The sequence below is a fragment of the Nelumbo nucifera genome, chromosome 3 (genome assembly GCF_055504915.1).
Source record: "Nelumbo nucifera cultivar China Antique chromosome 3, China Antique-T2T, whole genome shotgun sequence".
Lineage (NCBI taxonomy): Eukaryota > Viridiplantae > Streptophyta > Magnoliopsida > Proteales > Nelumbonaceae > Nelumbo > Nelumbo nucifera.
This window is the reverse complement of record NC_142651.1, coordinates 78,348,418-78,363,252: the sequence shown is the minus strand read 5'-3', so window position 1 is coordinate 78,363,252 and position 14,835 is coordinate 78,348,418. Positions and strand designations below refer to the sequence as shown.

The following is a 14,835-nucleotide window of genomic DNA, read 5'->3' as shown; positions in this document are numbered from 1 at the left end:
CACAAATGTCACCTCAGAGTATCTACTAGGGCTGTTCATAAAATTTTATAAACTGACCAAACCAGACCGATTTAACCCGAGACGGTTGGTTATAAAAAATTCAGTTGGTTTTGGTTTGGAAAATAGAAGAACCAAGAATTCGGTTTGGTTGCAGTTTATAGCTTTGAAATCTGATCAACCTCTTTCTCCTCAGTCCACTGACCTCTTTCCCAATTCCCAAAAAATGCTAAAATGCAGAAAACATAAAAGTAAAAAAAATACACTGTAGACTGTGCAAGAAACAAGACTCAACGCCCCTGTCACTCTCACAATCTAATCAAAGTACAGCGATTGTATACCCATTCCAGTATTCTTATTAGTTTAGTTTATGTTTTGAATTTTTTTTCTTTCTTCAAACCTTTTAGTTTTATGATGCTTGATTAATATAAAAGGCAAAGTCTCTTCTCTCCTCAAACCTTTTACTTCCTCAGTTAATGTAAAAGTCTTAATCATAAACTATAGTTGTGCAAGTGTTGGATGTTTGACAGTTGTTAAGTTCATTGAAAAAAGAGATAAACAAAGGAACACATACAAAGAATATGCAAAAAATGTCAGAAAACAAAATGTCAGTTCGCCAGATTGAGGTAACAATTGAAAGTTGCAGTCGGTGTAATTCAAAAACTGAAACTGATACCAATGTAACAATACCTTACAGTTGGTTTTCACATATTACCGATCGGTTTTGGTTGGCTGCAAAGTCAACATGAAAATTTTGGTTCAGTTGACAATATAAAGTGAAACCGAACCGAACCAAAGCCCTAATATCTACCTCCCTTCTTCTACCTGAGCTCCTCCAATCCTCATTTTACAATCCTTACCCTTTAGACTAACATTCTCCAAATCTCTATCATCAAACCACACCCTCTTGGATTAATTCAGCTTCTTACTTTCTCATGAGAATGGAATCTTAATCTACAATAAAACAGACTGATGAATCTCTGCCATTATCTCTTTCTTCTAATTCTGAAAACATCTTTCTCAACAACAAAATTTATATACACCTTTTTATTTGCTATAGCAAATTACTAGTCTAGGAGGCTCAAGATAGTGAGGAAAATTATCTCTTAATTGTCTGACATGTGTCTCAACTTTTGAAATATATCCTGCATATATGTTCCACCCAAACTGCAGACATATTGTCTCCCCTTAAGTTTTTTTTTTTTCACTTGTTTTAGTTAGCAATTAAATATTCTTTTTGAGTGTGCAGTGTTACAGGAGATTGATGCTGCCAAAAGTTGGCCTTGTAGGAGTGGCCGTATACCAAATACTCTTCGTTTTGATCCTTTGACATCCCAAACCAGTGGGCTTTTTGTTGCGAAGTTCACAAAATTGGCATCTTAGTCAAGGTTTTCTATTCTATACCAGTTGTCACATAAATATGTTTCTCCATCATCATCATCATCATCATCATTATTATGTTTTATTGGTGATTTCTAGTGACTTGTCGTGTTGCATAAATTCTCCTAATAGATGATGTGTCAATAGTAGCGGGCATCCACAGATTCCAATACTCAATGGATTCTTGAGCGGCATTTCTAAATAATATTTATTTAGCATTCTTTCTTTTTTTATTTGATAGAAATGAACAGATATGTACACAATAAATGCCAAAATTACTATAATATGTTATTAAGGCTCTGTTTGTTTGCAGTGCAGATCCGAGCCAGATAAAATTTTGTACCCGGTTCAGTTTTGCATCCTTTTGTTTGTAACTATCATTTGCACTCCTATCAGATGCAAAATTTGCACTTTTTGTCTCATTTGCACTCACTGGCACTGCAAATTTTGCATCTAAAAGCTGATGCAGTGTTTGTACCACCTTCCTCCTACCTTAATTCTCTTTCATATAAAGTGGGGAGTGGGGGCCACATCATTTTTCTTCTTACCTTGTTCCTCCAAAACAAATAATCTTCCTCCTGCCTCCATTCTTTTTCATATAAAGTGGGGACCACATCATTTTACTTCCTATTTTGATTCTCATACACAAATAAGACAAGCCAAATCTAAAGCAAAAGTAAACCAGAATTTACACTAGGTCTGTCAACGGGTCGGGTCTAGGTAGAACCAGTTCCTGAGCCGATTATTGGGACTAAATCACAGACCCAGAACTGTCCCAGTTAGTAGTCATTATTTAAACAATGACTTAAAATTTGATAATATAACCCTAATAAAAATACTAAATTATTTATATGTTAATAAATTAAACATTTTTAACTAATATTATCTTATTTATTATTTATCAAATTTACCATTTCAAACATAAAATATGATAAAAATTATAAGAAAATTAAGAAAATATTATATATATTTAATAAAATAATTGATTCCAGTTTGAATCGTTTTGGAACAGGCAAGAACTAGAATGACCCAATTATTAATCGGGACAAAATCATGTTACCAGAACCATTATAATTGATCGGTTCGGTCAGTTCAGGTCCGTTGAGTAGATCTGACCCATTGACAGCCCTAACTTACACCAAGCCCATTTGCACTGCTATGCATTTATGCCAGGGCAAATGAAATTCAGACAGCAAACAAACTTGGCCTAAGTAATAAAAACTTTTAAACCTTTTTCTGTAGGTATATGATGTTAGAGTCCGAAAGCATATAGACTATTCTAAAAATATATGCTTCTCTATGGTTGTGTTCTAGAGTCCTTATTTTTTGATCTTACCAAGCTAGACTCCCAAACATGTCTTAGATTAATGTTAAAATCCAAAAACATGTAGACTATTTTAAAAATTTATGCTTTTATATAGTTGTGTTCTAGAGTCATTTTTTGGTCTCACCAAGTTGGATTCCTGAACATGCGTTAAATTCTGATTCCCATGGCTCTGTCCATGCAACATAGCTATGCTCCGTGCTTATAGCTGCATGCACTCTAGCATCTTTTGTAAATGGTATCTGATTTGTTCTTTATCATAATTCTTTTCCCAAAAATATTTGTAGATCATTCATCTTTCGAAGTACAATTTCACTTGAAAACCACCAAAGAAGTACCATTGGTTTCCTACAACTTCCAGGGGTACGTAGTATCCAATATCTGGGATTAACAATGGTGGAGTTTAAATGAAGGGAATGAAAAATGGATCTTCAGACAGAACATGTTATCCCTATAAAGAGGCTTACAACAAGCATTACCAACTAGATGAGGGCAACAAAGAATGACTCTCCAGACTTTTATTTTATTTCTACTTTTAGACTTTTGTATCATAATATGATCATTCTTCATATTTTATATGCAAGTTAAGTTGATGCTACTTGAGGAACTTGAATGGATCCATTGAACAATGCGAGTATGTAGCTCTTTTTTTAATTTTTTTTTATTTATTTCTTTGTACACAAGTACAGTGGTAAGTAGGTCAGTGACAAGGGAGAACCTTGCTGAAGAACATTGTTACCTTGTGGCTTCACCAGTTTAGTACTGCTTACATCAGGGAAAGTCAATATTAAGAGTGCTAAAGCTTTAATAGACCCTAAGTCCCATCCCATGTTAGTTTGTTGTGCTGGTATGCCACCGTAGTTGTATACCTTTCACTTAAAGGTCTACATATAAACTGCTTTCTGTAACTGAAGAAAATCCAATAATTAGATTCCCGAACTAACTATTCGACATGGTGCAGGTCTCTTTATGTAACTTGATAATGAGTAAAGGTTTTGGGAGTATTCATAAAAAATTCCCTGCTTAAAATCTTCTTTAGGTTCAGTCTCTTCTCTCCATCTGTAACATTGTAGCATCATCTCTTGGCTGAGGTATAGGCTACAAAGCAAAACAAAATGGAGATCCAAGAAGAGAAGCCTTTTTGCAAGGGAGATTAATTCATTCTCAAGTGTGTTATCAGTGGCTTCTGTTTTTTTTTTTCTTAAAGATTGTAGAGCTTGTTAATGCCCTCAATTGCTGAAGGGCAAGAGAGCATGCTTAGTGGTTTTCGCAAAATTCACATGTGACAGCATCATCATCTTTAAATGTATGACTTTACAAATCTTGCTGGAAATAAGAGTTGTTCCCAATATTACCACTACTTCCATTTTGAGCAAGTACTAAGGGTGTGGGGATTCCCTCATCATGTGGTGGTGGCATTTGTTACCTTGGTTGGCTTAATGGGGAGGGAAATTTGCTGGTTAAGTGTCCTTTATGGAACTTATTGAAGAAGTCTTTCTTTTGGTTGATAAATTTAGCAGTGGATTATAGAAGTCTGTTATATCATTGCACTAGTCCTTTGTAAGGGATAGCTTGTTGGTGAATTAAACCACTGGTCAATTTCTTCAACGGTGATGAAGGAAAGTTGATTTGTGTTGATTTTTGAATGGGAGGAATAAAATGGTTGAAATTGATGAATGCAGCCTTAATAGGAAAATGCTTGTGGAGGTTCAGTACTCAACCAAATGGATTATGGAGACAGATTATTGAGGAGACGGTTAAATGTAATGGCTTCTATGATTGATTGATTGTTCCATTTGGAGATGCGTGGGAAAATTCCATGGTAGCTTTCTCCCAGGGATTAAATTGAAAGTGTAGGTATAGGGGGCAGAATAAGCTTCTGGAGAGACATCTGGTGTGAAAACAGGCATTGATGGAAAGATTCCCACCTCTATTCATCCTAGCTGACAATAGAGAAGCACAGGTAGAAGATTTCTGTGAGGCCATTGGGAATGTGGCAACTTGGTGCCCTTCTTTGAGAGGATCTAACTACTTTAAGCCGGGTGAAAGAGATGCAAGAATTTGGAGGTGTGACGGCTCAGGCAGGTGTTCAGTTGGGTCCTTTAAGAATCTTAACGGCACAACAGCATCAAAAGCGGCTTTCTTGCTCTGGATTGCTGTGCTGGAAAATGCCTTACAAGAGATGTCCTGGAAGGAAGGGGCCTAAACCTTAGCCCGGTAAGGTGTGTGTGTGTGTGTTTTCTGTAAAGAGAATCAGTTGACCATCTGTTTCTCAACTGCCTCATGGCTAAGTGTACGCCCACTTCTGTAGAGCTTTGAACCGCTGCTGTATTGGACGGGAATGTCCGGACAGTGTGCATAAGGTGCAAGGCGAGGCACGTGCCTTGTCGAAGCATGGTGTAAAAATGCAAAAAAATTAAAAAATAAAAATATTAAACATAACATTGATTAAAAATATAAACTTAAATTTTTAAAATATATTATCTAAAATTAAAATACATAAATATAATATGTAAAACATATCAAATGAATATTTAAAAATAAAATCAAATATATAAAATATATTCAAGCATGTAAAACTCTCAATCTTTTTTTCCTTTTCCCAATTGCAAATTGCTAATGTCATGTAAAACATTTATTCTTCTTGATTTATGAACCACCTTTGTATCAAGTGAAAGGGATGGTAGAATCCATCGATTGGATGCCAAAGCTGTTGCGGAATGGTGGGCGAATTTCAAAAATTTTCTACCTATCTTTCAATTGGGAACCGCATTCCCTGATTTTAGAATCAAGATTCAAGGATCCTACTTGAATCATAACCGAACTAGATCTGAACCAAAAAAGGTGGGAGTGATTATATCTGATCCAGAGAAATAATATCTCTGAAAGTTGGTGTTCACGCCCAAAGAAGACACCAAGATCTGCTCCTACCGAAGATGACACAGCAACTGTGGAACAGAACCAGTAGAGTGCATCCTACCCACTAAATCCTTCACAAGAATCCATTGGAAGCAACGAGAACCGAACTGAATCAGCCTTTCTGCAAAGACTGATATCAAGAACTTTTCTTGATCTTTCTCTGACAGAGAAATCGAATTGCAGTAGGTGGCAGTTGTAGAAGGAGAAACTAGAGAAGAAGATGGCGATCTGCTTTTCTTCTCTAGGATTTCTGAGATCCTATCTCAAAACTACAGGGTGTGTTGTTTTGTTCCCTAGAGTTCGAATTCTTGTAATTCGAATTAGGGTTTCCTCTAGTTAATGATTAAGAAAACCTCTTGATCATATCAGGAGTTGCCCTTATCCAAATTTTTATTTGGATTAGGACTCTTCTTAATCTTATCTGCAGATTAGATAAGCTTTTTGGGCTCATCCTAATCTCAGATCCGCCCCCTGTAGTGGGTGATCATATCAGCCCAGTTCGAAATGGGCTTTTACGTCCAATAAATAAATAGTGTTCAATAAGTTTCCAAACTGCTGTTCAGTTAGGCTCCTTTGTATGGCATGGGACCCAAGCATTGATCTACACACCAACTACATGGGTTCGGCCCAGCCTTTGTTACAAGGCTTGGCCGAATTCACTAGAGGACCCAGTGAACCCCTGAGCCCATCACATGGACCCTATAGGCCCAACACTTACACTAAGTGGTCCCTGGGCCAAGCCATCTTATAAAAACCCAGGGACTGTGGGCAGGTGCAAGATTAGCCCATCAGGTATCATCCTAAATGGCTTTACACTTAACCTCTCAGCCCATAATGGTCAAGCATTGCCTGACAAGAGAGGACCTCTCCCTCGGCTGCAAGGAACAGTGCTGCACTCTTTACTTACATGGATCCCGGGAATTAAAACCATTTGCAAATATTTTGAAACCATACTTAGGTATATATCATATATATAAATTTTGCAAAACAAAATTCCAACGACTGAAATCATCTGCCGGCAGTTTGGTTTCAATCAGAGAGTGCATCCTCGATCATTACCTTTGTCCGACAAAGGGGTTGATCCCGTCACTATGATCACCCACTCAGATGAATTCTCAGACTGTCCCAACATACCCAGGTTTTGACCCCCGCTAAGGATCTCATTGATTGGCATATCAAAGACAGCCCGATCTGACACCCAGTGCAGTACCATAATCGGGTCTAGGGGTCAGGTGTAATTTTCCAGTTTTGCCCATCAATCTCCAAGGTCTAGGGCAACACTGAAAATCTGGTCTGGTTCAAGGGTTCAAGTAATCCTACATTGCGTGTGCCTTGGGTCTCACCCTGGCAGCTGAAACAGGCCACCCCAACAGTTGGCAACACACCAGTGTTAGCCTTGGCAGGATAAATCTCTCCAGACTTATCCAACGGCTGTGAACATTTAAAACCAACACAAGTCTCATTAAGTGTCAAGTTTTAGGGTCTTACACAGAAGTATACCACACAACATAAATCAAACATGTACTTCATTTATTTACATTAAATATCAAAAGTACATCAGAATTGATTGAAGCTAAGGGCATACAAAAACTGTCCAACATCAAGCCCTTTGAGACAAACCTAAACAAGTCTATTAGGATCTTAAATTCTTAATCCCTATACATAAAATTGATTTTATATTTCTATTTGTCTTTTATTTGGATGAGTGAATGAATAACATTAACAAATAGGGGGTTCTTGGATTTGGACCAATCTTATTGAAGTACATGGCTATTTTTCATAAATCTCTATATCAAGGTTCAAAGTATCAATATGTATCGGCCCGTATCGTATTTGGAGCTCCCTGATATGTCCCTACAGAGAGTGTATCAGAGTTTAGATCGGTTCAGGGGGTAGACGGTCTCCTTAAACTGGCTCCTCTGAACCGGATTTGGAAAAAAAAAAAAAAAAAAACTACTGATACGCTTCTACCGGCGTATCAATATTTTGAACCTTGCTCTATATTTAAAAAAGGCAATAGGAAGTAAAATGACATGGTCCCACTATATAATCGTATAGAAGTAGGCAGAGCTAGGTCTATGAGTCTTAACCACCCTTGCCCACTTTCCTCCCAAAGGGGATTTGATTGGGCTTCACAGGACTCTCCTGATCTCCTCTAGAGATATCGCTCCTACACACCCGCTCGATGCCATCTCCCATAATTTTATTAATTTAAAAGGTAAATGAAAGTATGCACAATGATGGACAAACTTGAAAGAAGAGAAAAAGAGCAACTTGCCCCTCCCTTCTTGATAACAGATCAAAATGTATCAATGTTTTGGCATCTGTTAAATACAAAGAAACAAGGAAAAAATAACAGAATTGGGTTAAGAGAGAGAGAGAGATGCCTTTGTTCATTTTTAGAGGAATGTGTTAATATATTTTAATTGGAAGGCATGGGGGACAAACCAACACCGGCTATAACCAGCACCAACATAGTGTTTCTTTGGGACTTTTGTTGCTTTGTCTCTCCCCACCCCATCAACCCTCCCAAAAATCCAAGAACGGATGGTCTTAGGGGTGTCACTACTTTCTTTCAAAGTAAAAAGTAAATAAATAAATAAATAAAAAAAAGAAAGAAAAAAGAAAAAAAATATCTAAGCTCCCTTTTACTTTTACCCATTTCTTTTATATTTGCTCCCAACTTTTCAAAACCTTCAGAAATACTTGTCAGTGAATTTTTGTTATCCAAAGGTCCATTTAGTTCATGGAAATAAGAGTTTGGAATTAGAATTCGAATAGACCATTTTGATTCCAACTGTTTGGTTGGGTGGAATAGGAATCCCATTCCTATTCTTGGAGGAATGGCATTGCCCCATTTAAGGGAATGGCCATTCCCTCTGTATGAAACTGACAGGAGAAATAGATGATTCCAATTCCAACTGCAAACCAAACAGACCCTAACTTACCTTCATTAGGTCACCATTCGTGACCATTAACAGAATAAGTCGAATTAGGGCATTAATTATTTTTAATGACCAAATCTGTTAAATGATCATTTAAGAAAGAAAACAAGTAAAAAATTTCTTCTGTTGTCCTCCAATTCGAATGTCCCAAACCCATTTCGATGAAGAGCCACCAAATTTCAGGAGTCTTTCCAGATGAACCCCAAAGTCAGGATAAGTTTAAGAGAAAGGGGGAAAAGTGAAGAGGAGTTTTAATAATAATCCAACTCTCCCATTCTCAGGCCATAATGATCAGAAAGGTACTAAAGCTCTGTTTGGAAGGTGTACAAATACAAATATGTAGAATGCAAAGCAAAACCATGTATTTTATATGTATTTGCACAGTACATATTTATATTTTGTACTACTTCCAAAGGTTTTTGGTAGAAAATGTGTAAATCTTATTCATGCATGATGCATGTATTTACATGTATGGACTGAATTTGGTTGATGATAGTTCATTCAATCACCAAGAACGTCTTAGTTATAAATGCATATGCATTTATCCCCTCAAGGAGTCAAGGGGACATGGTACCTGAATGATTTAATGGGTGGTGCTCGAAACTTCATTTTCCACCTTAAAATCAGAAAGAAAGAGTTAAAGTATGACGTGCAATTGTGCCAATCACAGGACGCATGATCCCTCAGGAAAATGGGTTGATTCCAACATACAGTCTGTTGCCAATGCCTTTAAAAAAATTAAGAAAAAAAGTTTTGGAAGCTGGTGAACTTCCAGTCGAACCCTTTTTTCTTTATACCAAGGATAGAAAAAACCAGTGCAAAAATGCCCCACCCCAGAAATCCAAATGTGTGGCCAATGCTTTCAAAACCGGACTGGACCAGAAAAACCAGGAACCGGTCACCTGACCGATTCTGTTTTACCCCAAAATTGTTTTTTAACTAAAAACCATTAATTTGTTCAGCAAACTGCTGACTCAGGCAGTCGAACCATTGAATTGTTGACCCAAACAACAATTTTTGGCCTATTTTTTGTTAGAATGGGCCATCTGTTTGGACCGGAGGTCAGGCCGTTTGACTTGGGAACCAAACCCAGAGCGATTTCCTATCCGGTCCAATTTTAAAAACCTTGTGTATGATAAATCCCATGGGAAATTGTGACCCCAGTCTAAGGAGTTCTTCCCTTTATTTGCATGTCAATCTGCTGTGCTGCCTGATTTTCCTTCTCTTCAAGTTATCCTCCCTTAAATTTCAGCATTCATTAATCAAATCTTTACATCTCCGTTGGAGGTCTTTCGGAGCATTCAAACACTCCCAGTCCAACCTTCAAAGTCACTAGGAGGGTGTGTTTGTCGACATTTATGATTTTGATATTCAAAACAAAAACAAGTGCTTCATATGCAAAACCATTTTTTTTTCCTTTTTATCAATAAAATCATACATATTGACAAACACCTCCTAAGTTGCACCTTACGCTTTGATAGGAGTATGTGCATTAATTTCTAGGGCTGTCAATACAGTCTGAAAACCTGAGGCTTAACCCGGTGATCTTATTATCATGAATTCGGATTACCTACTTATACAGACTAAACTTCAATACTTTCAATAATCGGATTATAACGAATTAATTCATCAGTTTTACACCTATAAAAATTTATTCCATGTGCGTAATTCAAAGAGTAGTGAGGCTTTTTGGCTTTTTTTTTTTCTATTTTTGTTTGTTTCAGACGTGATTAATTGGACCCAATCAGATTTTGAAAATCTAGAAGTTTGATCAGATACAAAATTGATCCAAGACCCCTTAAATCTGATTGAATCAAATCCAGTTTAAGGTTTTCAACAATTGGATCAAACTCGAATGTATGGATGCAAATGGATTGGATCAGCATATTTGAATCTGATCTGATAATTCAGATAGTAGATTCAATCCGATTCAAAGATCTGAGATCTGATTGAATCTCACAAACATCAATTTGAATCCAAATCTGTTAAGGATGTCAGATATCGAAATCTGATCCAATCCACAACTCTGGTTATTTGTATGGGTGCAAAAAGACCACATTATGATCCTATCCGAATTCGAATCCAATCCAATTTTATAAGATTTGGATACCCCAGTCAGATTTTTAGGATTGGATCAGATCGCAAAATAGGATCCATTTCAAAATTGGATTGAATTGGATCAGATCGGATCCCTATTTTGTTTTAAAATACATAAATATGATAAAATGGTTGTAATTTTATTAATAATATAGACCAAAAACTGGAAAGTGACCAAAACTCTACAATTGAGTTGAATTGAGTCCTTATGGAATATTCGATAAAATGATCCGAATTGAATTCGAATTAGGGGTTAGAGAATCCAATGAATTCAAATTCCAATTCCAATCATTTACATTTTCTATCAGATTGGATTCGGATATACATCGATTTGAATCCGATTCGATCCTTTTGCATCTTTAATTGTCTTTGCTTTGTGACAGATGAGCTCAGATCAACTATCAACATAAGGTCCCAACAACATCCCAACATCCCAACCAGTCTTGGTGGAGATGTTGTCAATGTGTGGCTACAATGGTCTGTTGGAAGCACTTTTGGTTGCAGATCCTACCTGTGACCGACCCCCTTTTGGTCATTTTAAATTTTGTGGTTTTTCTTTTTTTTTTTTTAATTTCTTTTTTCGATAAATCCCTTACACCTCCCCTGGGTTTTATGAAAAGGCCTTAAACCAATGAATCCCTTAAACGTTAAACCTACCTATTTTTTTCTCTTAAAATGAACAAACTTATTGATTCAAGTAAGGCATTTGATTTTCCAACGCATATTGCCCTTCATTAGTTCGGTTTTTCAATGCGAGGCATCTCTCCACTATTTCTCGAGTTCAGATCTGTGCCCTACAATGTCCCACAGTACATCTTCACTGTGTATCGGGAACATTTTCCGATGATGACATCATTGGTTCTGGTATTATCATTGAGAGATGTTTCCAATACACGACGGGATATGCTATGGGACGTTGTGGGGCACCCCCTTGTGGAGTGCAGATTTGAACTCCCATTTCACAGCACTGAAAGAATCAAGAGGGAAAATGACGTTCCTGAATCCTGGTTGGTTCATATTTTTGGGTAAAAATATAAAGCCCTCTCCTAAAGTTTCTGACATTAAAAACCTCCCCTGAGGTTTCACAAAAACCTGCGGTTATCTCGCTTCCATCTTTGTTCCAGCAATGAAGACTTCAGAGTTACCAAATTACCCTTACAATTTATTAGGACATCTTTCAATATAATTCGAAAATGCTAGATTTGCCCTTCTAATCTTCGATAGACCTAATGTTTTTGTAGAGTAAAATTACTTTATTCTTTTCAATCTAGTTAGGGGATTTTCTTTTTAATTAAAAGTGAAAATTTCTTTCGGAGTATTTTAGTAAATTTCCATATAAATTGATAAATTTAAGGGTAAAGTTGGTATATGATTTTGAAAAACTAATGCACTAGGCCAACGTTTTCCATACAGGACAATAAGAAAAGGGAGCTAACAGCAGGTTTTTTCAATGCTAACTTCAGTGGAGGTTTTCATTATTTCATATTTTACCTTTCATATGGTTTGGTAACAAAATAGATGAACTTTTGAATTGGGTTCGTTGAGGAAGCCAGAGCTCTCTTAGGAGTTCTGTCTCCAGGAATATATAGAATTAAAGGTACTGCTTATTGACAATATTTTTAATTCTTCTTCTTAGATGATGTAGTTGTTACTGATCAACATAGACCTGACCAAGCAAATTTTCCCTTCTATTTTGTAAAGCTTAAGCCCCATTACTTCCTTTTCTTTGGAATGCCAATATGCATAAATCTTTTCTTTTCTTTTTTTTTTAAAATCTTCAGTAGATAATAGGAGGAAGTGATTTTTGGGAGCTTGGAAAATTACTTTGATGAGCTTAGGAAATTACATATTTAATTAGTGTTTATTTAATACCTAATTAATATAAAAATATTAAAAATTATAATTTGCAATTCCATTTATAATTAAATGATAAAATTACTAGCACCATTATAATTAATAAAAATTATTAGTTATAAAATTATAATTATCATTAGGATTAAAATATTATGATAACTACTATTATAAATAACAAAATACTTAGTTCACAAATTAATCATTAATACAAACTTTAAAATTAATAATAATTATGTTAATATTAGGACTTTATAAAATTATAGTATTATAATAATTATTGTTAATAAATAACTAATTAATTAGTAATATTATCATATTTCAAATAAATGTTTTATTAATCTAAATAACTAACTTAATTTTAACATTTAAAATAAATTTATAATTAATAGCATCACATGTATTCATAAAAATTGTTATTTATTAATTAGTAATTAATATTAGGACTTGCTTACTACAATTATTAATGCACCAAGTTTTTGAAAACTGCATTAAAAGATATTTTTTTCTGCTACAACATTACAAGAAATTTAAGTGAATTAATAAATGCTAATAATTAATTAATTATAATGCATAAATAACTAATTAATTATTAGTATCGTAGTAATTACTGTAAGAGCATAAACATGCTTATTGGCACATACATAGTTTAATGGGTCATTTATTAGAACATCCCCTATAGTTTCACAGATTTACTTAAACCTACCCTATAATTTACATTTTACTTAAACACCCCTTATTGTTTACAATCTATTTACTTGATCCAACTTTCATTAAGAAATATTTGTTTTGCAATCTGAAGATAGTAATATGATCACCTAAACTAAGTGAAAAATGTTCAAGGTCATGGATCCATGGTTGTTTATTCTAAAATTATCCCTAAACTAAGTGGAAAATGTTCAAGGATATGGATCCATGGTTGTTTATTCCAAAAGATCCCCTAACATTTTTTTGTATAGAAAAAAATTGACGAAATAGAAAAAAAATAGAGTGGTTGTCCATGTTTTACTAAGGGCAAAAGTGACATTTTTGTTTTTAGTTTCTTCATTAAACTTATTTGAATGGATGCTAGGGTTAAAACTGCCATCTTCCACTTTCATTTAATGGAAGGTTGATTAAGTAAATAGATTGCAAACTAAAGGAGATGTTTTAGTAAAACACAAATTATATAGTAGGTTTTAGTAAATGACCCTAGTTTAATCCATCCTAATTCGAAATCGAGTTAGCCCAGTCCAATGACTAACTCAAATTACCAAAGCAATACTTCCGAACAGATTATAGAAGTGGGTTAAGAATAAACTAGTGACGCATGGATGATGTGTCATAGAAGGTTCTAGAAACCTTTCCACTTAAGATAGTAATTATTTTAGGATTAATTAATAACTAAACTCAAATTAAAGTAAAATAGTAGGGCTGTAAATGGATGGACTGAACTGAAGCTGATATAGGTAGATCCAAATTTGATTCATTTATATTTTAATAAATTCAAGTCAAATTTGGATTGCAATCGGATATTGAATATTTATAAATAAATTTAACTAAAAATTATCAAAATATTATATATTATTAACGAAATGAAATAAAATTGACTTTGATATTGTAATTCATGAGCAAAATAAATTGAAAATTACTTGAATGATACTTGATACATGAACTTATTTAGTAAAAATATAACACTAATCCAATATAGATCACCCTTAATGGGACTGAATTTGAATTAAGACAATAAAAACCATTTGTAACCCTAAAAGTAAGTAATGTTACATAACTTTAAATTAATAAAAAGTAAAATTACTTACATTAATTTCAAAATTAAGTAATGTTAGATTAGTTCAATTTCAAAAATAATTATGTGAAAGTAAAAAGTGAAAAAATACAAAAATAATAATTTTAAGTTTACTAATTTTGAAATTAAATGATAAAACTTTAAAAGTCAATTAATGGGAATAAAAAATATAATTAATTGATCAAAATGAAGGTATAAATAATTAAATGGTGTTGTAATACAATAGTTGTATTAATTTCTAATTTTAAAACTAATAAGATTTTAAGTTTTTGAAATAACAAAATTGAAATATTTATTGATTTAAGTTCCATTTAAAAATAATTACATTAAAGAATTTAAAATATAATTTTAATTAAATTTAAATTAACTATTAATAAAATAATTATATTAAAAACCCCATTTAATAATATCATAATATTAAAAATATTATATTGATTATAAATTGGGTAAATTGAAATCCCCTTCAATTATTTAAAATAAATTCCATTTGGAAATTAAATTATAGCTAATTATAACCTGAGTAAATATTATTTTTA

General features: G+C 34.2%; 1 protein-coding gene across 8 annotated transcripts in view; it reads left to right on the top strand.

The window, feature by feature from the left end:
* Window positions 1–3,511, top strand: part of LOC104610247 (S-adenosyl-L-methionine-dependent methyltransferases superfamily protein) — an 82,238-nt gene extending 78,727 nt beyond the window's left edge. For all 8 annotated transcript variants that reach the window (XM_088901169.1, XM_088901170.1, XM_088901168.1 and 5 more), the window contains 2 exons: window positions 1,247–1,385; window positions 2,989–3,511. In XM_088901169.1, the coding sequence (XP_088757295.1) occupies window positions 1,247–1,380 (134 nt within the window). In that variant the 3' untranslated portion in view covers window positions 1,381–1,385; window positions 2,989–3,511. The remainder of the gene's footprint in view (window positions 1–1,246; window positions 1,386–2,988) is intronic.
* Window positions 3,512–14,835: the final 11,324 nt, after the last annotated feature.